At 46.6% G+C, this 25,360-nt stretch overlaps 1 protein-coding gene across 2 annotated transcripts in view; it reads left to right on the forward strand.

Moving 5' to 3' along the window:
* The window catches only part of LOC309336504 (adhesion G-protein coupled receptor G4-like), a 52,552-nt gene that overhangs the window by 1,882 nt on the left and 25,310 nt on the right, over window positions 1-25,360 (forward strand). Inside the window, exons 2-12 of one of the 2 annotated variants that reach the window (XM_081852337.1) lie at window positions 1,377-2,000; window positions 4,530-4,601; window positions 6,644-7,099; window positions 8,651-8,745; window positions 9,763-9,827; window positions 11,309-11,348; window positions 13,497-13,522; window positions 15,244-15,386; window positions 17,783-17,915; window positions 20,287-20,405; window positions 24,795-25,005. In XM_081852337.1, the coding sequence (XP_081708463.1) occupies window positions 1,377-2,000; window positions 4,530-4,601; window positions 6,644-7,099; window positions 8,651-8,745; window positions 9,763-9,827; window positions 11,309-11,348; window positions 13,497-13,522; window positions 15,244-15,386; window positions 17,783-17,915; window positions 20,287-20,405; window positions 24,795-25,005 (1,984 nt within the window). Of the gene's footprint in view, window positions 1-1,376; window positions 2,001-4,200; window positions 4,269-4,529; window positions 4,602-6,643; window positions 7,100-8,650; window positions 8,746-9,762; window positions 9,828-11,308; window positions 11,349-13,496; window positions 13,523-15,243; window positions 15,387-17,782; window positions 17,916-20,286; window positions 20,406-24,794; window positions 25,006-25,360 lie in introns of those variants that run through there. The other variant, XM_081852338.1, reaches the window with a different exon arrangement.

Here is a 25,360-nt window from a genome sequence, read left to right on the forward strand (position 1 = left end):
CCGAGGTACTATTTCGGGGTTAGCGAAGTCTGTAACCTGAAGCGTCTGTAACCCGAGGTACCACTGTACACAGTATATTCCAAAAGGGGTCACATCATGGATTTGTAGAATAGCATTATGAAAGTGGCAGTCAACCTGTTCATTGGGCCACCCACTATAACCCCAGAGTCTCTTTCCTGGTCCATCACCTCCAGTTCAGAGTTTATGTGAAAGCACTTTTTTTTTGCACTTCAGTCACAACGTTTGTATTGTGCAACTTTTTTTATTTTTCATTTGTTATGCTTTATATTTCAACTGTCATGGATCTCTGTAAAAAATCACTGGCTGCCCCAGAACACACACACACACACACACACACACACACACACACACCAGCCAGGTGTGCTCCAGATAGTTTACATATTTTATTTAAAAGGATTTATATAGTGCTTAATCTTAAAAACATCTGAACGGATTGGGGCTGTACTGACTGGGGCTGGTGCAGGTTGCTGGTCGATGAATTTTAACAGGGAGAAATGTAAAGTATTGCACTTGGGGGGGGGGAATGAGAGGCACAAATACAAGATGGGTGACACCTGGCTTGAGAGCAGTACATGTGAAAAGGATCTAGGAGTCTTGGTTGACCACAAACTTGACATGAGCCAACAGTGTGACGCGGCAGCTAAAAAAGCCAATGCAATTCTGGGCTGCATCAATAGGAATATAGCATCTAGATCAAGGGAAGTAATAGTGCCACTGTATTCTGCTCTGGTCAGACCTCACCTGGAGTACTGTGTCCAGTTCTGGGCACCACAGTTCAAGAAGGACACGGACAAACTGGAACGTGTCCAGAGGAGGGCAACCCAAATGGTCAAAGGCCTGGAAACGATGCCTTATGAGGAACGGCTAAGGGAGCTGGGCATGTTTAGCCTGGAGAAGAGGAGGTTAAGGGGGGATATGATAGCCATGTTCAAATATATAAAAGGATGTCACATAGAGGAGGGAGAAAGGTTGTTTTCTGCTGCTCCAGAGAAGCGGACACGGAGCAATGGATCCAAACTACAAGAAAGAAGATTCCACCTAAACATTAGGAAGAACTTCCTGACAGTAAGAGCTGTTCGACAGTGGAATTTGCTGCCAAGGAGTGTGGTGGAGTCTCCTTCTTTGGAGGTCTTTAAGCAGAGGCTTGACAACCATATGTCAGGAGTGCTCTGATGGTGTTTCCTGCTTGGCAGGGGGTTGGACTCGATGGCCCTTGTGGTCTCTTCCAACTCTAGGATTCTATGATACATTCAGGGCAGTGGCTTAGGGAAGGCTAGGCTATGCAGCTGATGGATTGATCAAAAAATGTCCTCATTCTCTTCTCTTATTTCTCTTGCTACCCATGTCATGAACAGAAGCTGCTTCTCTGAAAGGGAAGCAACTGGTCCTGTCTGGACAGACACAGAAATGCCCTTCCTTGGCCGGCCGCGTTTCCCGAGCCTTGCGCATATTTACCGTGTGCATCTATCTGAGCAAGACTAATCAAAGTGTGGGCACTTGGGCGGCCTTTTCTTATGACATCAGCAGTTCCTCCAGAGACCCCAAAGATGTGGAGCTGGCTTTGTTTGCCAATAACTATACACTGCAAATGTCCCTTTTCGGCACCCTGGTTGATTTGGGGGAGGATATCATGGTCCCCAAGATGCACCAGATGTGCTGTGTGTGGGACGGGAAGAAGAGCTTGCTCGAGGTCTTCCATGATGGGGGCAGGATGATGAGCATAGACCTCCCTCACGTCAGGCGCAAGGAACTGAGGCCTCATGGGACTTTTGTGATTGGCTGCCTCCACAAGAAGCAGGCTGAGGACATGGTTTCGCCCTTCCGCTTCGTGGGCACCCTGCATTATTTCCAAATGTGGAATTCCGTGCTGGAGCAGCAGCAGATGAAGAAGTGTTCCTCTGGAGATGTCGTTAGCTGGGAAGGCGATTACTGGTCCTTGAACGGCGCAACACTTGAGTCCGACCATCGCCAAGATTGCGGTGAGTATCATGCCAGCAGAGCCTGCGCAGGAGCCTCCTCCATCTTGCTTGCGCCCATCATTTTGAACAATACGTTTTCATGCGCACACCCCAATGTCTGAGCCTCAGCAGACCCCAGGGCTGCCTGCACTTACCCAGGTTTCAGTTTCCTCGGAATGAAGGTTGGCGGAGACTATGGTGTCTTTAGGGTAAAAAAGGTAAAGGGACCCCTGACCATTAGGTCCAGTCACGGATGACTCTGGGGTTGCGGCGCTCATCTCGCTTTATTGGCCGAGGGAGCCGGCGTACAGCTTCCGGGTCATGTGGCCAGCATGACTAAGCCGCTTCTGGCAAACCAGAGCAACACACGGAAACGCCGTTTACCTTCCTTCCAGAGCGGTACCTATTTATCTACTTGCACTTTGACGTGCTTTCAAACTGCTAGGTTGGCAGGAGCGGAACCGAGCAATGGGAGCTCACCCCGTCGCGGGGATTCGAACCACTGACCATTTGATCAGCAAGTCTTAGGCTCTGTGGTTTAGCCCACAGCGCCACCTGCGTCCATCTTTAGAGTATATGGTGCTATTTGCCCATAAGTACGGGGTGAGCTTCCGTTGCTTGGTCCCTGCTCCTGCCCACCTAGCAGTTCTAAAGCATGTCAAAGTGCAAGTAGATAAATAGGTACCGCTCCAGCGGGAAGGTGAACGGCGTTTCCATATGCTGCTCTGGTTCACCAGAAGCGGCTTAGTCATGCTGTCTGCAGACAAATGCCAGCTGCCTCGGCCAGTAAAGCGAGATGAGTGCCGCAACCCCAGAGTCATCTGCAACTGGACTAAATGGTCAAGGGTCCTTTACAACCTGAACATGGGGTGGAAAGGCTCACAGCATTAATCCTGCAGTGGATCTTGTTTCCCATTAGATTCCCAGGGAGATCCTCAAGCCACAGCTTTGGGTCCAGCACACAAAGCAAGACAAGCCTTTGTCTCTCCAGCTTCCAACATCAGCCAAAACGTTCAAGCACAAACAGCTTTGGCCTCTTGTTGCCCATCCTAGGATGGCTGGTGGCATGCAACCAAATGCTTTGTTATCTAGGGGTTTGTCTGCACTGGAGCTGAAAGTAGATTCACACCAGCCTGCCTCCCCATCAGTGCAGAGGAATTTCCCTTCCCATGCCAGCACTATCCCAAATCTTCCACCCTTTAGAATCATATCACAGAATCACAGAATTGTATGGGATCCTAAACACCCTCTAGTCCAACTTTCTGCAATGCAGGAATCACAACTTTATTGTGGGGGGGTTAATCCTTGGGAAATCCAAAATGGCCAGGATTTTTTCAAAACCCTAATTCAAGCAGGGTGGGGGGATGAGCCTTGGGACGAAACTAGGGTGGGGTGTACGTCACTAGGTCAATGGGGAGACAGGCCAGTGCAAACCCACCTAATTTCAGGGTGGACAAGTTCTCTGACCAAGCTTTTGATATCCGGGTTGGAGACAGAGCGGTAAAGCTTTATTCATTAATCTGCCGTGCGAAATCTCTGCTGTGGCGTGTGGGAACTTCTGCACAAGCTATAAATTACCTCCTTTGCCTTTTATGGCTGTTTTTGACAACCTGAAATTTATGAAAAGCTGATAGTACCTGGAACAGATAATGGGGAATGAGGAGAAAGCAGGAGAACAACAAGCAGGTGGTTGAGTTTATTGGAGTGCATGACTGGCCAGCAGATAAGAGCCCCTCTGAGGTCCTGTTGCTGTTCACCGAAAGGCAGCTCTGCCCTTTCATGAGCATCACAGGAAATAGCCCTCAGGGGACTTGTAGGGGGTTCAAGCTGTGGGATTTTATTCCATCTCAACAACTCCCTGCCATAGAAAGCTGTATTCTTGCCCCACACCTAAATTAATCTATTTTCGAATGACATGAAACATCTAGGTAAAGGTAAAGGGACCCCTGACCATTAGGCCCAGTGGTGACCGATTCTGGGGTTGCGGCGCTCATCTCGCTTATTGGCTGAGGGAGCCGGCGTACAGCTTCCAGGTCATGTGGCCAGCATGACAAAGCAGCTTCTGGCGAACCAGAGCAGCGCACAAAAACGCTGTTTACCTTCCCGCCGAAGCGGCACCTATTTATCTACTTGCACTTTGACGTGCTTTTGAACTGCTAGGTTGGCAGGAACAGGGACCAAGCAACGGGAGCTCACCCCGTCGCGGGGATTTGAACCGCCAACCTTCTGATCGGCAAGTCCTAGGCCACCCGCGAAACATCTACCTGTTGTGAATGGCCGCCCTCCTAGGTTAGGACCTAAGGCAGTTCCCATATTTTTATGTCATATTTTTTATGACACTGTCCTCCTCTCCTGCACCAGAGTTGGGCTCCAGAGATATCTAAAAGCATTCTTTCATTAACCTATTACTCAGACTTCAAGATCTTGGTATTTTCAAAGAGTTGGCATCCATGTGAATGGTGTATTGGTGAACCCTGTCTTTATTTGGATTTATGCATTTCTCAATCTTGTATTTATTCGTCTCTGTGCATTTCTCCCTCTTTTCAACAGGGTCACGTGACTTTAACTATACATCTTTAGCTCCACCACTGACAAGCAAAGCCCCTGACCCCTCAGTCACAGGTACGTAGCGAATAGAATGGGGTGGTCCGGGTTAAAACCTTGCCTCATGGGCAGCTGGCCCTGGACAGGGAACCTGTGGCCCTGCAGGTGTTGGGCTCCAACTCCCATCAGCCCCTGCACCCAGCACGGCCAATGGTCAGGGCTAATGGGAGTTGGAGTCCGGCAGTATCTGGAGGACGGTGGGCCCAGTCCCAAGTCCTGCTTTACAGGGAGGTAGCAGGACCCTGGCTGGGTCTTCTTACGATTATTTGCTAAATTTATATCCACTTTTTATTTATATCACAAAATACGTTATATACCAATTGATTGTAGTAAAAGCATCATCATCATCATCACTGTCTCAAAGCTGTTGAATCACCCAAGGTAGCTAACAAAAATGTATATAATAAATAATAAAATTCTCTTGATAATATTCTCCTCTCATCAGTTATCACAAATTTAAAAATGCCCAGTTTTCTAAGTTGTGTATTTCTCTTGCCTGGCATAGATAAAAAAATTGTCCCAAGTATCGCTCTCTCAATGCATTATGTAAATATATATATACAGTGTGTGTGTGTGTGTGTGTGTGTGTGTGTGTGTGTGTGTGTGTGTATATATATATATATAGTATAATATGTACAAGATTTTCACCCTGTTTTAGACCACAAGGACAGGTAGATTCAATTCAGAATATGGTGTGTTTCTGAACCTTCCTTCCGAAACAGCTGAAGCCATCAGATTTGAGTGGGTTTTGTAGAGTGACAGAGATGACATGTATTTCAAGATGTTTTTCCCACTGGAAATGCTATCCTGGAAGCCACAGTTATCAAGGACCCCAGTACAGCTTCTACCACATTTCCTACTGAGCCTCCTGAGACTCAGTGAAATCCTGAGCCAACTCTGATGTGGTTGTAACTGTGCCTCTGTCTTCTTTAGCAACAACCTCTAAGTCTGCAGCCACACTTCCAGACAATGGTCTTCCATGAATCTCTTCTGGGACTGTTCCTTCATGGGCTGGTGTGGAGGACTCCCTGGTCCTGAATGGGGTAACTGTGCCCCTGAAGGACCAGGTGCGCAGCCTGGGAGTCATTTTGGACTCACAGCTGACCATGGAGGCACAGATCAATTCTGTGCCCAGGGCAGCTGTCTACCAGCACCATCTGGTACGCAGGCTGAGACCCTACCTCCCCGCGGACTGTCTCGCCAGAGTGGTGCATGCTCTGGTTATCTCCTGCTTAGACTACTGCAACATGCTCTACGTGGGGCTACCTTTGAAGGTGACTCAGAAACTACAACTAATCCAGAATGCAGCAGCTAGACTGGTGACTGGGAGTGGCCGTCAAGACCACATAACACCGGTCCTCAAAGACCAACATTGGCTCCCAGTACATTTCCGAGCACAATTCAAAGTGTTGGTGCTGACCTTTAAAGCGCTAAATGGCCTCTGTCCTGCATACCTGAAGGAGCATTTCCACCCCCATTCAACCCAGACACTGAGGTCCAGCTCTGAGGGCCTTCTGGCAGTTCCCTCCCTGCGAGAAGTGAGGTTACAGTGAACCAGGCAGAGGGCCTTCTCGGTAGTGGCGCCCGCCCTGTGGAATGCCCTCCCATCAGATGTCAAGGAAATAAGCAACTATCCTACTTTTAAAAGACATCTGAAAGCAGCCCTGTTTAGGGAAGCTTTTAATGTTTAATGCTGTATTGTGTTTTTAATATTCGATTGGGAGCCACCCAGTGGCTGGGAAAACCCAGCCAGATGGGTGGGGTATAAATAATAAATTCTTATTACAGTGGTACTTCTGGTTAAGTACTTAATTCATTCCAGAGGTCTGTTCTTAACCTGAAACTGTTCTTAACCTGAAGCACCCCTTTAGCTAATGGGGCCTCCCGCTGCTGCCGTGCCGCCACTGCACAATTTCTGTTCTCATCCTGAAGCAAAGTTCTTAACCCGAGGTACTATTTCTGGGTTAGCGGCGTCTGTAACCTGAAGCGTCTGTAACCTGTAGTGTCTGTAACCTGAGGTACCACTGTATTATTATAATTTTATAAAACCAAATGGACAGTGTCTCCTTCCAGGTCTGATGAAGCCACACCCAAAGCAGAACCTACAGCATCAACAGCTGATGGGGTTCCTTCTAACTCTTATGTGAAAATACCAACCTCTGACAGAGATGGAACAACACATCAACAGGAGTTGACTGCACCCACCTCTCGACCCGATGGAGCTACCCCTCCGGGCGTCGCAACTCAACCCACCTGGTACATGCCAACTTCTCATTATGCTGAGACAGCTCCCAATAGCCCCTGGACTGTGCCCACCTCCAAACCTACCCAGGTTTCTTCAACCTCTAGATACAATGGGACGACACATCAGGCTTCTGAAACCGTATCTGTTCCTCATCTTACCAGTACAAAACTTATCACTGAATCGAAAGCATCAACCATCGATATAAATGCCAAGACCATGCTGGAGACTTTTTGGTCTACACCAGCACCCACAGGAACCATGCCAGATTCAGGTAATAGATGGGATTTCCATTAAAACGTAATGTAGAAGCAAGATATTAAGTTTACTGCCTGTTGCACAATTAGAGAAAACCAGATGAAGAGGATGTACAGGTGGTATATGACTCCTGTCAGACTAGCCAAAATATACAAATTAAAATCAAGTAAGTGTTGGAGAAGTCATGAGGTAGAGGGAACGGTGTATCATGCGTGGTGGGGATGTGGGAAAATTAAAAAAATTCTGGAGCAGTATTCATGAAAAATTAAAAAAAAAATGTCTAAAACATCATTTGAGGAAAAACCAGAAGCCTTTCTATTAGGCTTAGTTTCAAAGGACATCCCTAGTGACAAAAAAAAAAGTGGTTTTATATGCTGCGGCCACTGCTAGATTTCTAATAGCTAAAAATTGGAAAGGGAACAAGATTTCATCAGCAGCAGAGTGGCAGTACAAGCTTTGTGAATTCATTGAATTGGCCAAAATGACAGCAGCTATTAGATTACAATCAAATCAGAAATTAAGAAAAGAAGGGGAATGTGTGGAAGAATACATGACAAAACATTGTTCCAAAACAAATTTATTGATATGCATTGACTGAAGTTCATAAAGTTAAGGTTAAAAGAAGAAAAGGGATTAATGGGCAATATGTAAATAACTTTCTTTAACGCAATATTAAAGGAATGAAAAACAATGGAAGCTGAGCATGGGTGGAGGGAAGTCACAACAGTACAAATATGGAAAATAGATAGATAGATGATAGATAGTTTAGATAGATGATAGATAGATGATAGATGATAGATAGATGATGATAGATAGATAGATAGATGATAGATGGATAGATAGATAGATAGATAGATAGATAGATAGATAGATAGATATAGTATGTATTCCAAAGAATGATTAAGGATGTAATTGAATGTAATATTGCAAAATAAAAGAGAAAAAAGGAAAAATAAAATAAAACTTAATGTTTTATTCAGCTCATGTGACCAAAACCCCCTCACAGTCCAACAGAAAATTTCTCCTTATCTGCACTGAAGTGATAATTTATTTGTCAACCTTCTCAGTGGCAAAAGGAGAAAAGATTCCTTAAGCAGAATAATACTATTAACAGCTACCCCATAACAGGATGTGCTTTCAAACTGCTAGGTGGGCAGGAGCTGGCAGCTGAATAATAGAGGACTTGACTGGTAGCTGCAGTTCTTGGATAACATAGATACAAGTCCAGTAAACTCTGGAGAGCAAAAATATTTGAGCTTTCTGTAGCCCATCGTTGCCCAAGACTTCAGAAAAGGAGCCCATCCTAAATATCACTTTCTTCATCTTTCTCATCCATTTACTTAACAAGAAAAGTTTGAGAGCAATAAGGAGAGATAAGTGACAAGAACCGCTGGGGTAAAAGCATACACAAAGCCACCATCTCAGGGCATCAGCCACAGCTTTGCATTCAGCAGATTAAATGCCCACTTCCCAAAAAATAGCTGTGTTCCCCACAAAGGATGATGTCTAGGAAAAGTCACTTGCGAATTTCAATGCGGATGTAATTCTCCTTCCTCTCTTGTTGCAGTAACGTTCTATAACATCCAGATGAACTTCTCTGTGTTCTCCAATCCTCCAGAGACATTTGATTACTATGATGTTAAGAAGCTCTCAACAAAATGGGTGAGTACTAATTCCTCTCTTGCCCATCCCTGAACACCGGTTTACATGTTAGCAGATTATAATCAAGTCCACTGTACAGAAAGTGGAGCACAAAGTCAACCCAAATACGTTGTTGTTTAGTCGTTTAGTCATCTCCAACTCTTCGTGACCCCCTGGTCCAGAGCACGCCAGGCACTCCTGTCTTCCACTGCCTCCCACAGTTTGGTCAAACTCATGCTGGTAGCTTCGAGAACACTGTCCAGCCATCTCATCCTCTGTCATCCCCTTCTCCTTGGACCGTCCATCTTTCCCAACATCAGGGTCTTTTCCAGGGAGTCTTCTTCTCTTCTCATGAGGTGGCCACAGTATTGGAGCCTCAGCTTCACAATCTGTCCTTCCAGTGAGCACTCAGGGCTGATCTCCTTAAAAATGGATAGGTTTGATCTTCTTGCAGTCCATGGGACGCTCAAGAGTCTCCTCCAGCACCATAATTCAAAAGCATCAATTCTTCGGCGATCAGCCTTCTTGATGGTCCAGCTCTCACTTCCATAACCCAAACTATAGGCCTCTGGTTTTCATCTAGCACTGAGCTATTGCCCTGGTGGGATGGCTTCCACTCGCCCAACAGAACTTCCTCTGCCCCTATTCCCCCTGGCGTCCCTGCAGGCCTGCCCTCCATTTGGTTTAGGGGTTCCCTCAACCCACTGGAGCAGATTTGGGGCAGGCAGGGGACACACACAGGGGAAGGAGAGTGAGGGAAAACTACATTCTGCAAGTGGAAGACTTAATTACGGAACTGCATTTACCATGTATGTGCACTACTATGTGTGAATGCTTAGGGGTCTGTTCTGGGGTGGGTGTATTCGTTTCTAGTTGTGGGGAAGCTCAATGGTTTAGCAGCAATCAGCTCTTTTAGGCAGCTACTACCGCAATGTTTAATGGTTGGCTTTTCACAGAGGATCACCATCGTTAGACAAAATGCTGAACAATTTTTACCCAGGGAAGCAAACTGTAGTTAACTTTTTCTCTCTCCTACAGTTGATGAGTTTATTCCATGGGCCTGAATTTGTTGTTACAAACCATAACATCAAGGCAAACACTCGGTGAGTATTTTATTTATCTGTTTGGTTGTTTTGCTTTCTGCCACTCTTATCAAATGTAGGAATAGGTGGTTAGCAAGAATACATTTAAAACCAGACTAAAAACTCACATTACTAAGGAGCAGCAGTATGGGCAATACAGTACTATATTCCGGGGGGGGGGGGGGAGAGAGAGAGTTCTCCTCTAGGATCTGCTGTCTCTGATCCAGGGTGGTGTAGTGATCAGGAGACGGGGGATCAAATCCCCACTCAGCCCTGAAGCTCACTTGGTGACCTTGGGGGCCCATCACTGTCTCTCAGCAGTCTAACCTACCTCTCAGGGTTGCTGTGAGGGTAAGAATATGCCACATATATCAGCCAGGTGAGCAGGATGGGGAGGAGGGCAGTGTTTCCATGGAAATCACTCATTTAAGATGGAACCGACGCTTTTAAGATGTAGGTGTCTGGTGCTTAGCAGAGCAGCTAAGGTCATTGCCAGGGGTCAGCAAACTTTTTCAGCAGGGGGCTGGTTCACTGTCCCTCAGACTTTGTGGGGGGCCAGACTATATTTTTGGGGAGGAGAATGATGCAAGAACAAAGCCCTAAAGCCCTAGAGGACCTCGGTCCAGTATACCTGAAGGAGTGTCGGTAGTGGTACCCGCCCTATGGAACGCACTCCCACCAGATGTCCAAGAGAACAACAACTACCAAACTTTTAGAAGACATCTGAAGGCAGCCCTGTTTAGGGAAACTTTTAAAATTTAATAGGTTATGGTATTTTAGTGTTCTGTTGGAAGCCGCCCAGAGTGGCTGGGGAAACTCAGCCAGATGGGCGGGGTATAAATAACAAATTATTATTATTATTATTATTATTATTATTATTATTATTATTATTATTACACCATGAGCCCCGGTGGCTGCTTACTTGTGTCTTGCAAGTGGCAGGGGCTGGCAGTGGAGGGACAATGAGTGGTCCACGAAAGGGCTCTGCAGAGGGGCTGCTTAAAATGGCGGTCGCTGGAGGGCTGCTGCTGCTGCTGGCACCAACAGAGGCCAGCCCCCTTCCTCCTCTAGGCAGGGCAGGAAGAAGCCAGGAGGAGGGAGGGAGGAGCTGCTGCCAACGCCGCTGAAGGAAGGATAGGGAAAGAACGAGCGAGCTGCCGATCCACGTGGCGATTCCCGGACCATCCGCAGGCCGGATCCAGAAGGCAATTGGGCCTGATCCAGTCCGTGGGCCTTAGTCTGCCGGCCCATGGTCATTGCCTTCACAAAGGGACTAGTTTGGCTGCTCCACCAGGTTCCCTCATACACCCTAGCCTCACAGATAAAAATCACAGGTTTTGGAAGGAACCCAGAGTTTCATCTAGACTGGACACATACACCCAGCCCATAATACCATGCAGGGTTGCTGAGCGTCCTCCCCTCCCATATTGATGTTTGCCTTTCTCCCCCCCCCCTGTTTTTGTCTGTTTTGTTCCCCCCACCCTCACTGCTTTTTGATCCAGAGTCCCTATTCCACAAAGGAGGGAGCGCATGAGAACTGGGGTATGTATGCATTTTATGCACCATAGTTTGCACAAAGCCTTTTCCCCTTTCTCCTTCTTACGTAAAATAGTCACTTGGGTGTTGTTTTCCTCTTTTCTTCAATCTCTTCTTTGCATCTCATGCTTTTAGGAAATTAGTTCTCACGGAGTTCTGGCGCCTGAAGGGGGGATTGCCATGGCAGCAGTAAAGGATGCGCCATGGCAACTGGTTTGAGGAGGTTTAATGGTAAACATGTCTTGCTTTTGTACATTATGCAAAGATAAACAACGGTGGCATATAATCTTTTACGCAACTGGTCCAGACCAATTCAAGCTGTCTCTGCCACTTCCATTGCCATCAACTATGGGCCAACAGTAGCCAGAACGGACACATGATGCTTCCTCATATTGCTGATTTCCAGGTGTTTGGAACTATAATTCCCATCAGCCCCAGCCAGAGTGGACAATGGCAAGGCATCATGGGAGGAGTTGCAAAGGCCATCTTAAACCTACTTGGACTTGTAGCTACCGTATTTTTCGCTCTATAAGATGCACTTTCCCCCTCCTAAAAAGTAAGGGGAAGTGTGTGTGCGTCTTATGGAGCGAATGCAGGCTGTGCAGCTATTCCTGAAGCCAGGAGAGCGAGAGGGATCGGTGCGCACTGATCCCTCTTGCTGTCCTGGCTTCAGGGATAGCCGCGCGAAGCCTCTTCAGGGCAATGGGACGAACGCTCCCCCTGCCCTGAAGAGGCTTGGCATGGCTATTCCAGAAGCCAGAACAGCAAGAGGGTTTGCTGCTTTTGCTGCACAGCGATCCCTGTTGCTTTCCTGGCTTCGCTTCGCTGGAGAGGCACTGCGCAGCTTTCCCTCTCTGCACAGCGCCCCTTCAGCAAAGCAGGAGGAGAAACGGAGCCCCTTCCATTTCTCCTCCCACTTTGCTGGAGAGGCGCTGCGCAGAGAGGGAGAGAATATTTTTTTTCTTGTCCTCCTCCTCTAAAACTAGGTGCATCCTATGGTCTGGTGCGTCTTATAGAGTGAAAAATGTGGTGATTTTGCAAGTCCCTTTTAGGGTTCCCCCCACAAATACCTTTTGTGCTTCTGCAGACTTTGAAGTTCTCCCAAGCCTGCTGATAGCTCAACTTTAGTGTGTGAGTGATGCCTTTCCGTCAGAAATCCATACGCTGAGAATGAGTTGAGTGGTTAAGAGCGTTCTTGCATCCATTGTAATGTCTGCTTTGGAGCTTACTGGAAACTGTCTTCTTGGTTTCCAGTGGAATTTAAGCATGCATCTCAAATCTTGGAAATACTGTTGTGCTCTTCAGTGGTGAGAGACTAGTCCAGCTTTGGGTCAGCACACAGTAATACAAGCCCCTGTATATCCCGCTTCCAGCATCAGCCAAAACTCACAAACACCTATTCTCCATCCTAGGATGATGTGGCATCCTGCCTGTTGTCTCTATGCCTGCCTCCATTTGTCTCTATGGCAACAGAGCAGCCTCTTTGGACATGTCAATGGTGGTACTCAACTAGACAACTAAAGCCATTATCTTACAAAGAAACTGGTCTGACTGGTTCGGTAGCCTTTTCTGCTAGATTCTAAACTAGAGTAGCAGGCCCTGAAGGAATCCACAGATATAATCCAGACTGACCCCTGGCCCCAATCTAGTAACAATATAAATGGTTTTTGTTTTTTGTTTGCTTTGTAGAATCTTCCTTTCCCATCCTCAGGTACATCCATTTTTCAGAACTGCCTGTTCCTCCCCCCCAACCCCCAAAGTCACCCTTTTGAGATTTCCTGTATCCAAGGAACCTGAAATTGCTTTAAATTGCTCCAAATGTTCCAGGAGAGCTGAGTGACTTTCAGTTTTTCCTCATCACAGAGTGAAAAACTGCAGAAGGCAATTATCAGAGCATTTAATAGACAAACTAAGGGACTACTCAAAATGCCATGTGATGTCAGAGAAACATGGTGTCGTGCCAAAGGCATTCATGGCACACGGAGGGCAATTGACGTTAGAATATTTCATTGCAACAAGTATGAGCTAATCAGCTGCCTTTCTTCTGCCAAATCATCTTGATTGAGCTCTTGCACTTAAGATATCATTCCTTAGTAATCGCCTCTTTTTGATTTTTTTTTTTTTTACCGGTACTTTGCATATTGTGAACTGAAGAGAGATGAGAAGCAGGCTCCTGAAAGGTAGGCTGTTCATTTCCCTCAAGTAGTTGTTTCTATACTTTCTGCCTCCGGAAAGTGATTAGCACATTCACTGCACTCATGCTGCACAATCTACATGCACATTGCTGAGGATTCTGGGATATGTTGCCACAGGCCTCACCATTAGCCCATGTAATGTCAAGCGCTTAGAACGTGCCACAAATACTTCCAGGAAGTGGCATGTTGATGAAGAGGGGGTGGTTTAATAATAATAATAATAATAATAATAATAATAATAATAATAATTTATTATTTATACCCCGCCACTCTGGGCAGCTTCCAACAAAGTATTAAAATACAATAATCCATCAAATATTAAAACTTCCCTAAACAGGGCTGCATTCAGATGTCTCCTAAAAGTCTGGTAGTTGTTTATTCCCTTGACTTCTGATGGGAGGGTGTTCCACAGGGTAGGTGCCACTACTGAAAAGGCCCTCTGCCTGGTTCCCTGTAACTTGGCTTCTTGCAGTGAGGGAACCGCCAAAAGGCCCTTGGCTCTGGACCTCAGTGTCCAGGCAGAACGATGGGGGTGGAGATGCTCCTTCAGGTATACTGGACCAAAGCCGTTTAGGGCTTAAAGTCAGCACCAACACCTTGAATTGTGCTTGGAAACATACTGGAACCAACCTTCGGAAAGGACTTAATGTGAAAACCCTGTTAAAGCCCCTTGGAGGTTATGAGAGACGTTCCTTCTCCTTTCCCAAACCAGCTCCATCATTAGTGTGTTAGTGCTGGTGGAAGGCTGCCCCAGCTTTGGTTGCAGTTTCACCATTTCTAGACAAAGACGTTGACGGGACGTTCGTTGGCAACAACACCCCTTGAGCCTAATGCCCTTGTGACTGTATAATAAATGATTGATCGACTGGGCATCCTCTGAGCCAGAAGAACCTCCCCTGAGCCCTGATCTGTGAGGATTCCCTTTGTGTCTTCAGAAATGAGGGAAATGCTCTCTGCACTGGCTTAGGGGCAAAGGTAGAAGTCTGTACAGTGGTGCCCCGCAAGACGAACGCCTCGCAAGACGGAAAACCCGCTAGACGAAAGGGTTTTCCGTTTTGGAGGCGCTTCGCAAAACGAATTTCCCTATGGGCTTGCTTCGCAAGACGAAAGCCCATAGGGAAATCTCCGGGATCTCTGCCCCACCGCAGCGCGTCTTCCCCACTGTCCTCGGACCTCCTCCGAAGGCTGGCGGTGGGGCGGAGAGACCTGCTCCGGCCCCCAGCCTTGGGATGGCTGCTCCAAAGGCTGCCGGTGGGGCGGAGAGACCTTCTCCCCGCGCCAGCCTTCGGATGGCTGTCCTGAAGACTTGCGGTGGGAGGAGGGTTGCTGTTCTGAATGTTGGCGGTGGGGAGGAAAAACCCTCCTCCCACCGCAAGCCCCGGGAACAGAGGAGAAGTGCTGCACGCCTTCCCCTCTGTTCCCGTACCTGTGCTGAAGGCTTGCGGTGGGGAGAAAAGCCCTTCTCCGCACCGCCAGCCTGGCAAGCGGTCTCCATAGGAACGCATTCATTGATTTTCAATGCATTCCTATGGGAAACCGTGCTTCGCAAGACGAAAAACTCGCAAGAAGAAAAAACTTGCGGAACGAATAAATTTCGTCTTGCGAGGCACCACTGTATTGGAAAGAGATGCCAAGGTTGAGCCCCAATACAAAGTGCAAGTGTCTGTCTGTCTGTCTGTCTGTCTGTCTGTCTGTTGTGCTTTCAGCTTTTCCTCAAAGTCTGTCATCAAGGCCAAATCTAACCAAACCAGAGAAAACATCAGGGAAATGCTACTGGCTGCTTTGAATGGCAGTCATACTGAAAAGCCTCTTTCAATGGAACCTAAAGATGTCGCCGTTGTTTACTTAGGTAATGTATCCATCAAATTTAAGCTGTTAAATCGAGGTTGGCTTATTTGTGCTGTGTCATACAGTGTTGCATGGATTGATTGATTGATTGATTGATTGTGTGTGTGTGTGTGTGTGTGTGTGTGTGTGTGTGTACAGTGGTACGTCGGGTTACAAACACTTTGGGTTACAGACTCTGCTAACTCGGAAGTAGTACCTCGGGTTAAGAACTTTACCTCAGGATGAGGACAGAAATTGCGTGGTGGCAGCGGGAGGCCCCGTTAGCTAAAGTGGTACCTCAGGTTTCAGGTTAAGAATGGTCCTCCGGAACGAATTAAGTTCGTAACCAAAGGGACCACTGTATTTACTTACTGTTGTGGTGGTTACTTCTAGTACATTTTTCAGTTGAGCAATTTTATCTACTGCTCAGCCCCTCAGCTTCCAAGCACTTTACAGCAGAAATGCAGGTTATAATACAGGAATTCACTGCAGAAATCAGTTAAAAGTTAAGCACAAAACCAGGGGGCAAAAAACCTTCTTTGAAATGCCTGCTGAGAACACAGTTGTTAGAATGAAGGCTTGTTTGGTTTGTTGTTGTCAGCCATTTTGGGCACAATTCTGTGGGAAAGTGGCACACTACTAAAACAGAAAATGGTGGTTTCTTAATCCTGACCATCCCCCAAGCATAGCTGTCAACGTTTCCCTTTTTTAAAGGGAAATTCCCTTACTCCGAATAGGATTCCTCGCAAGAAAAGGGAAAAGTTGACAGCTATGTCCCCAAGGAGCGCAAAACAGCACACCCAGTTTCCCGTTTTCTCTTCTTACAATGACCCTGCGCGGTAGGCTAGGCTGAAAGATGGTGAACAGCGCAAGATGACGCAGTGAGTTTTGTGGCTGGGAGGGCATTTGAACCCGGCTGTCTGTGGCCCCAAGGCTCAGTTGAACAGAGGTCAGGTGAGTGGTGCAGCCCTGCCACAACATATGTTGCTGTGAGCATGCCAGTTTCTGCACCCCGCTGGCTCTCTCTCCAATAAAGGAATTGCTGGGTTGCAATTTTGCACTTTGTGCCCTCAAAGGAAAAGGGAAACGCAATTTTCATTGTGGTGGGTGTGAGCGGAGCCCCGGCCAATATAAATCTCTGTGTGTGAAGAGATCACTTTACCATCTCCTGGTAAATTAACTGTTGTATATAATACAGTGGTACCTTGGTTCTCAAATGCCTTGGTACTCAAACGCCTCAGTTCTCAAACACTGAAAACCTGGAACAGATAGGTAGCCGTGTTGGTCTGCCATAGTCAAAACAAAACAAATTCCTTCCAGTAGCACCTTAAAGACCAACTAAGTCAGTTCTTGGTATGAGCTTTCGTGTGCATGCACACTTCTTCAGATACAATTAAGTCCAAATTTCATCTGTGTATCTGAAGAAGTGTGCATGCACACGAAAGCTCATACCAAGAACTGACTTAGTTGGTCTTTAAGGTGCTACTGGAAGGAATTTGTTTTGTTTTGAAAACCTGGAAGTAAGTGTTCCGTTTCTCGAAGGTTTTTGGGAAGCCGAATGTCCAATGCAGCTATCAGCTATTGTTTCTGGGGCACACCTAGGTTTTCGAACATTTCGGAAGTCAAACGGACTTCCGGAACGGTTTAAGTTTGGCGGTTTTGTTTTTGCTATTTATTTTGCGTTTTTGTTTTTGAGGCTTTTTTGGTTAATTTGTTTTTGTGACTGTGTGGCACCCTGTTCAGCTACTGATTACTTGATTGTGTGACTGTGGAAATGGATAAAAGCCCCCAATCCAAAGACTGGCTATCGTCAGTGCAATTAAGAAAAAAAATTAATTTTAATTTTTATCATCTACAATGCTGTCTTATTTATTTTATAGTACAGTACATTGATGATTGCTTTCATTTTGTGGATAGGTGGTCTTGTTAGATAGTAAGCTTCATGTTAAATCGCTGTTTTAGGGGTTGTTTTTAAAAGTCTGGAATGGATTATTCCGTTTTGCATTACTTTCTATGGGAAAGTGTGCTTTGGTTTTGGAATGCTGTGGTTTTGGAATGGACTTCCGGAACAGATTAAGTTTGAGAACCAAGGTACCACTATATATGAAGAGATCTCTTTACCATCGCCTGGTAAATTCACTGCTGTATATATACAATTCAATAGCAGTATTCTGTGGATGTGATGGCAGTTTTAGAAGGGAGTTAAGACAAATGCATGCAGGGCTGGGCTAACTGCTATCAGCCATGACAGCTAGAATCTCCACTTTTAGAAGCCGTCTGCCACTGATTATTCGTTCGCTGGGCAGCAAAAGAGGGGGAAGGGCTCTTGCCTTCATGCTCTGGAGGTTGTTGGGGGAAAGGATGCTGGATTGGCTGGGTCCAGTGGAATTGGGTCTCATTGTCTGCTCTTGCTCCAAGACCCAAAGATGTGCTCTCAGCACACACCGCCATCCACATACAAGGGGACCTACGAGTGGCAGGATACAGCTCCTGCCACTGTGGCATCTCAGCGCTGCAAGATGAACGGAGACCAATCTGCTACCAGAGCGTGGTGAGTTGTGGGTCCTTCTCTCTTCTTCCTCAACCTCAACACATTTCACCTGTATGAATGCATTTATACCCTACCTTTCTGTGAAGGTTCATAAGGCAGTTTACATGAAAGCAACAGCGCTTTCAAGGCCTTTTACAAGACATGATTAAAAAAAAAAATTAATTAAGTTTTCCATTTTAACAATCCAATAAAAACCACATTTAAAAATTCCAAATTATAAAATAATTGAACGATCCAAATTTTATACCAAATTATAAGTCTTTGGTTGACTTCCCATGCTCTGAGGTTCGGGGAGCAATGATCTCACTCACAATTTTGCTGCTTCTCTTAATTAGTCCAGGTAGTTCCAATAAGGCATTCCGATATTGATCCTTCATTTGTTTTTAACAGCCTCTGAGTTCGTCTAGCAGGCGGATTAGACCAATATAGTATGATTCTGTGTAGAAAAAAATCCTTCATATTTATTTTCTTTGTTTACCTCTGTCTACTCCAACAATCTGTCCGTGGCAATTCACTTTCACTTCTCACTCCTGTAAATTCCACTGTAACACATCCCAAGCTGGAGGAAATCTGGCTTTCCACTATTTGTACCAGGCATATACCGTATTTTTCCGCGTATAAGACTAGGCTTTTTCCCTAAAATATAATGTCTTCCCCCCATTTTCTTAAATCTGAGTCCCCCAAAATAGTCTTATACTTGGGGGCGTCTTATAGATGGAAAAATACGGTATCCAAACTTCTTTGTTTTATCTCCTTCCAAGACAAATAAGCCTGTACTTTAGCTAGAAACCATAATTTCCATTGTCTATTATTTTATTGATCCATTAAAAGTAATTGCAAAATTCATAAACCAATTCCACACAGTTAATTCTGTAGTTAAACCTTAATCATAACAATAATGAAGTAATCTTTCTTTCAGGCAGGCAGTCCTTCCAGGGAGATTTGCCAAGTAAGATAGCAAATGGAAAATATAACAAAAGGAAATAATGGAGGCTCACCCCACTTCTGTTCCGCCATACCAGTCCCATGATAATGATAATCCTTCTTCCACTCGAATCCTTTGGTACCCCAATGGCTGAATCAGTTTGCAGAATTTTTTATCTCCCCTCGCTCAGAGCATGCCCGTTAATTAAGTCCAAATTTCATCTTAAAAAGCAAGTGTTTGTTGCTCATGGCGACAGCTTTGGAGAGTTGCCAAAGAAATGCATGGTGCTTTACACCCCCCCCAGCCCCCTCATTCCTTCCAGACTGGGAGCAAGTGTTGGGTGATCTGTGGGTGGAGCTGCCCCCCCGACCCTGGGGGGTTTGGGAGGGTGATTACTCCCATCTCATCCTCAAAATATTCCGTGCGAGACAGCTCTGATGCAATGGGCAGCCATTCGCTATGGCCGCCAAACAGGAAGACAAGATTAAATGCATAGATTCATTGGAGTTGGAGTTATCCAGTCCAACCCTCTGCCGTGCAGAAATCACAGCTAAACAATGCCTGACAGGTGGCCATCCCATCTCGGCTTAGTAACCTCCAATGAAGGATGGTCTACCATGTTCTGAGCTTCTCCCTTCCACTGTTGAATGGCTCTTAACTGTCAGAAAGGTCTTCCTAATTTCGAGTTGGAATCTCCTTTCTTGTAACTTGAAGCCATTGGTTTGTGCCCTACTCTCCAGAACAGAAGAAAAGCTTGCTCCCTCTTCCATGGGTAGGTCCCTGAGATATTTTAAGATGGCTTTCATCATGCTTCTATGTGACGCACCTCTGTGCTCTCTGAAGCCTGCAACTGCTGTCCTTGTTCCCCAGGCCCAGAATGATACAGCACATTCCTGACAGTCCTGCTATAATAATAATAATAATAATAATAATAATAATAATAATAATAATTTATTTATACCCCGCCCATCTGGCTGGGTCTCCCCAGCCACCCTGGGCAGCTTCCAACAAAGTAATAAAATACAGTGGTCTGTTCAACATCAAAAGCTTCCCTAAACAGGGCTGCCTTCAGATGTCTTCTAAAAGTCTGATAGTTGTTCTTCTCTTTGACATCTGGTGGGAGGGTGTTCCACAGGGGGGGTGCCACTACCAAGAAGGCCCTCTGCCTGGTTCCCTGTAACTTGGCTTCTCGCAGCGAGGAAACCGCCAGAAGGCCCTCGGCGCTGGACCTCAGTGTCTGGGCAGAACGATGGGGGTAGAGACGCTCCTTCTTGTGTACTGGACTGAGGCTGTTTAGGGCTTTAAAGGTCAGCACCAACACTTTGAATTGTGCTTGGAAATGTACTGGGAGCCAATGTAGGTCTTGCAAGACCGGTGTTATGTGGTCTTGGTAATGCATGCTCTTAATATCTCTTGGTTTCTCTTTCTCTCCTTTATATTTTGAAGTGTGATTAATATCAACACGGGAAATACTTATTGGAGGAGACAAAACCTGACTATGTGCCAGCTGGTGCAAACGCTACCTAATACTATCATGGAACTGAAAAACATGACCATCACAGTGGGTAAGTGGGTTTTCTTTGCTTGACATACAACCATAGAATTGTAGAGTTGGAAGGGACCCCCAGAGTAATCCAGTCCTAGCTGCTGCAATGCAGGAACCTCAACTAGATTAAATATGGCAGATGACCATCTAACCACTGCTTAAAAACCTCCAAGGAAGGAATGTCCACCACCACCTGGGAGAGACCATTCCGCTGTTGAACACCTCTTACTGTCAGAAAGTTCTTCCTGATGTTTAGTTGGAATTTCCTCCTTTTTTTGTAACTGGAAAAATTGGGATACGGGTCCTACTCTGCGGAGCAGGATAAAACAAGCTTGCTCCATCTTCCATTGGACAGCCCTTTAGATCTTTGAAGATGGCTATCATCAGGCTTTTGTTGGGAAATCTGAATACGTGCAGCTACTCACACAGAGTCAATTAAGGTTTGGCAGACAGCCAGAAGGCAATCTGAAGGAGTAAGTCTGCCTGGTGATAACAGAGGCATGGAGACAGCTCCCTGATTGGTCAAGCTCTCTCTGAGGAGTGATAATTAATGGGCTACTAACTGGAATGTGTTAGTTCAGAGTTCAGTGTTCAGTGTTCAGAGTTCTGTGTGTCAGTGTAGGAGTTGTGAGTTGTGTATGAGAGAGCTAGCAAAAGATCCGTGTTCTGTTCCTGTAAATAATCCACGGTGTTATGTAGTGAAATTTCACCCTGGGTCAGCAGGGGGATACTGTAGATAGTTTTCACTCAGGTCTGTAGATAGTTTTCACTCAGGTCCACGTCAGTTATTTTAGGCGGGAAACTCTGGGATGTTGTTGCTACAATGTTGACAGCCGGCTGCCTATAAAAGCAGGCCGGCTGAGCTGTTTGCTGTTCAGTTCTGTCCAGCTTGCAAGTAAAAAGCTGCTCTGGAGAAATCGCTGTGTCGTCTGCTATGTTCGCCCACAACTTAACACACTGTATATAATAAACACCTAACTACAAGTTCCTGGTTCCTGCTTCGTCTATCCTGTCTGCAGCCAAGTCGCCAATTGCTTCCGTGGATTCTGCGTTTACTCTGCTAGGTCTCGCTAAGGTCCTGCAACTAGTCAGAGAGTTGCGAAACACCAATAGGTTTTGCCAATAGCTTTGGTTCTGGGGGTGCTCAAAGGTACACAGTACCGACACCTTTTGTCTTTAGAAGAAAAGCACTGGTTAAATGTGTGGCACTTACTGTAACAGCTTCATGGTGAGTACCACGGAGAAAAGCACTGGCTATCATATGTTCTCTCTGTATCCTCTTATCCATGATGCCATGAGGTTATTGTTTGTCTGTTCCTTCAAACCCCAGGGACAGGGGACCTGTAGACCTCCCGGTGTTGTTTGGCTGCAGTTCTAGCAGCCCACGTAACCAATGGTCAGGGGTTTCCAGGACATATAAGAGAAAGTCCTCTTTCATGCAGCATATGGAGTTTGTTGACGCAAGAGGCAGTGATAGCCACCAATTTGGATGACTTTAAAAGAGGATTGGGACGCGGGTGGCGCTGTGCTGTGGGTAAAACCTCAGCGCCTAGGGCTTGCCGATCGCATGGTCGGCGGTTCGCATCCCCGCGGCGGGGTGAGCTCCCGTCTTTCGGTCCCAGCTCCTGCCCACCTAGCAGTTCGAAAGCACCCCTGAGTGCAAGTTGATAAATAGGTACCGCTTTCTAGCGGGAAGGTAAACGGCGTTTCCGTGTGCTGTGCTGGTGCTGGCTCGCCACCTGCAGCTTTGTCACGCTAGCCACGTGACCCGGAAGTGTCTCTGGACAGCGCTGGCCCCCGGCCTCTTAAGTGAGATGGGCGCACAATCCTAGAGTCGGACACGACTGGCCCGTATGGCCAGGGGTACCTAAAAAAAGAGGATTGAAGGAATTCATGGAGGAGGAGAGGGCTATCGATGGCCACTAGCCATGACAGCTCTGCCCTGCATTCACAGTCAGAGGCAGCAATGCTTCTGAATTTCACTTTCTGGAAAACTCAAGGGAGGAGAGGGATCTTGTGCTCAGAGTCAGCAGGCTCCTCTTATGCTGGTTCTCCCAGGCGGCTTTAGTTGTGTTCCAAAAGCAAGGAAGGATTGGACTCTGATTAATAGAATACACACGAGGCTTGGCCAGCAAGACTCTGGGAGGAAGTGCGCATAATAATCTGTCACACCCTGTCCCAGGTCCCTTTATTAACAAAAGAACTTTTAACACAGTCCTTGTAAGAACCAATCAGATGTGCTCTGAGCATTTCAAAAACATCTCCACGTGGGGCAAAGTCAGATCAGTGAAATCCTTGTAACGACAAAGAAACTATTTCCTACTTGAGCATGCATAAAGGTAAAGGTAAAGGGACCCCTGACCATTAGGTCCAGTCGTGGCCGACTCTGGGGTTGCGGCGCTCATCTCGCTTTATTGGCCCAGGGAGCCGGCGTACAGCTTCCCGGTCATGTGGCCAGCATGACTAAGCCGCTTCTGGCGAACCAGAGCAGCACACGGAAACGCCGTTTACCTTCCCGCTGGAGTGGTACCTATTTATCTACTTGTACTTTGACGTGCTTTCGAACTGCTAGGTTGCAGGAGCAGGGACCGAGCAACGGGAGCTCACCCCGTCGCGGGGATTCAAACCACCGACCTTCTGATCGGCAAGCCCTAGGCTCTGTGGTTTAACCCACAGTGGCACCCGTGTCCCTGAGCACGCATACATAGGAGTAAATAAAATAGGAATCAAGGAGGAATGCTTTTAGCAAACCCTGGAGGTCATAAACAGCAGTAAAAAGGAGAGGGAGGGTGGCATAGAAAGATAGGCATCTTTATCATCTCCTTGTGAACTCTCTTCCTGGCCCTAAGATTAACAAAACCAAGAGAAGCTAAATCAAAGCTACCTAATATCTTTATGCCTGGTGAAGCAACCGGCAACTGGTCTGTGTACGTGACTTGTCAAGCAAGAGAAATAGGACAGAGGCGTGGATTGATCATATCAAATGGCTCAAGCCCAGTCAACGCAATGCTTTGATTTCTGACGCAAATGGCTTGCTCCGTATTTTTATAATTCCTCATAGCAATCCCACCTGAACACTAGAGCTTTCAACTTTGCTAGGAATCTGAACTTGTGCTTCCTTCATGAGCGTGGCTCTCTGGGGGTGGGGTGAACAACGGGTCCACGTTCTTGGGTGCCCTGCCTGTGGCCAAGCTCACACAAGGTTTGGGGGATGGAAATCCAGCAAGGAGCCTTGGGATAATGGTGAGACCCATAAAATTTGTCCAGGAGTTGCCTCACCTGTACAAGGCCAGGAGCCACAGACCAGAGAAGAAGGTCTTTCAGGTCCCTGGGCAAGGCAACTTCTTCAGACAGGTTTCTAGATCCTTATAGGCCTATATCCTTCCTTGACTACCATTCCCAGGTCTGCCTCCTTCGAGAGAAAGAGAGGCATGTTCGTCCCCATACCAATACAGTAGTACCTCAGGTTACATATGCTTCATAGAATCATAGAATCATAGAATCATACTCCTTGCCACTCCTTGGCAGCAAATTCCACTGTCGAACAGCTCTTACTGTCAGGAAGTTCTTCCTAATGTTTAGGGGGAATTTTCTTTCTTGTAGTTTGGATCCATTGCTCCGTGTCCGCTTCTCTGGAGCAGCAGAAAACAACCTTTTCCCCTCCTCTATGTGACATCCTTTTATATATTTGAACATGGCTATCATATCACCCCTTAAACTCCTCTTCTCCAGGCTAAACATGCCCAGCTCCCTTAGCCGTTCCTCATAAGGCATTGTTTCCAGGCCTTTGACCATTTTGGTTGCCCTCCTCTGGACACGTTCCAGTTTCTCTGTGTCCTTCTTGTCAGGTTACATACGCTTCAGGTTACAGACTCCGCTAACCCAGAAATAGTACAGTGGTGCCCCGCAAGATGAATGCTTCGCAAGACTGAAAACCCGCTAGACGAAAGGGTTTTCCGTTTTGGAGGTGCTTCGCAAAACGAATTTCCTATGGGCTTGCTTCGCAAGACGAAAATGTCTTGTGAGTTCCTGCGGGTTTTTTTCCCTCCCCCCCCCATTTTCTAAGCCGCTAAGCCGCTTATCAGCTGATCCGCTAAGCCGCTAATGGGCTTGCTTCGCAAGACGAAAAAAACTGCAAGACGAAGAGACTCACGGAACGGATTCTTTTCGTCTTGCGAGGCACCACTGTACCTCAGGTTAAGAACTTTGCTTCAGGATGAGAACAGAAATTGTGCAGTGGCGGCGGCAGGAGGCCCCATTAGCTAAAGTGGTGCTTCAGATTAAGAACGAACCTCCAGAACGGATTACTTAACCCGAGGTACCACTGTACCAATACCAAGTAGCCTCCTGATGATGCCTTCATTCGTGAGGAAGAAAAACCTACTTGCATTTTTTTTTTCTGTTGCAGAAAATGCTGAGGAAGTGGCAGATCTCATTTTGATTCTGCTGAATTCTTCTAAGCTGAGTAAGGAAAAAATCGAGGTCCTTGTGAGCAAGCTCACTGAAATTGCCAACTGTGAGGAGATCAGCGAGGCGCTGGCGAGGAAAGCATTACAAATAATAGATATCATTCTGACACAGGCTACCAACGCCCAGGGCTTGCAAGGACAGATCAACAGGTAAGGGGTCTTGCCAGAGAATCAGTTGCTACCCACACAGGAAAGAAGGATCCTTGTGTGACTTTAAAGTGTAACTAGGACAGCCTTGGGGTGCGGGTGGCGCTGTGGGTTAAACCACAGAGCCTAGGACTTGCTGATCAGAAGGTCGGTGGTTTGAATCCCCACGACGGGGTGAGCTCTGTTGCTCGGTCCCTGCTCCTGCCAACCTAGCAGTTCGAAAGCACGTCAAAGTGCAAGTCGATAAATAGGTACCGCTCCGGTGGGAAGGTAAATGGCGTTTCCATGCGCTGCTCTGGTTCGCCAGAAGCAGCTTAGTCATGCTGGCCGCATGACCCGGAAACTGTACGCCAGCTTC

This window comes from Podarcis erhardii (genome assembly GCF_964252035.2).
Source record: "Podarcis erhardii genome assembly, chromosome: 2".
NCBI lineage: Eukaryota > Metazoa > Chordata > Lepidosauria > Squamata > Lacertidae > Podarcis > Podarcis erhardii.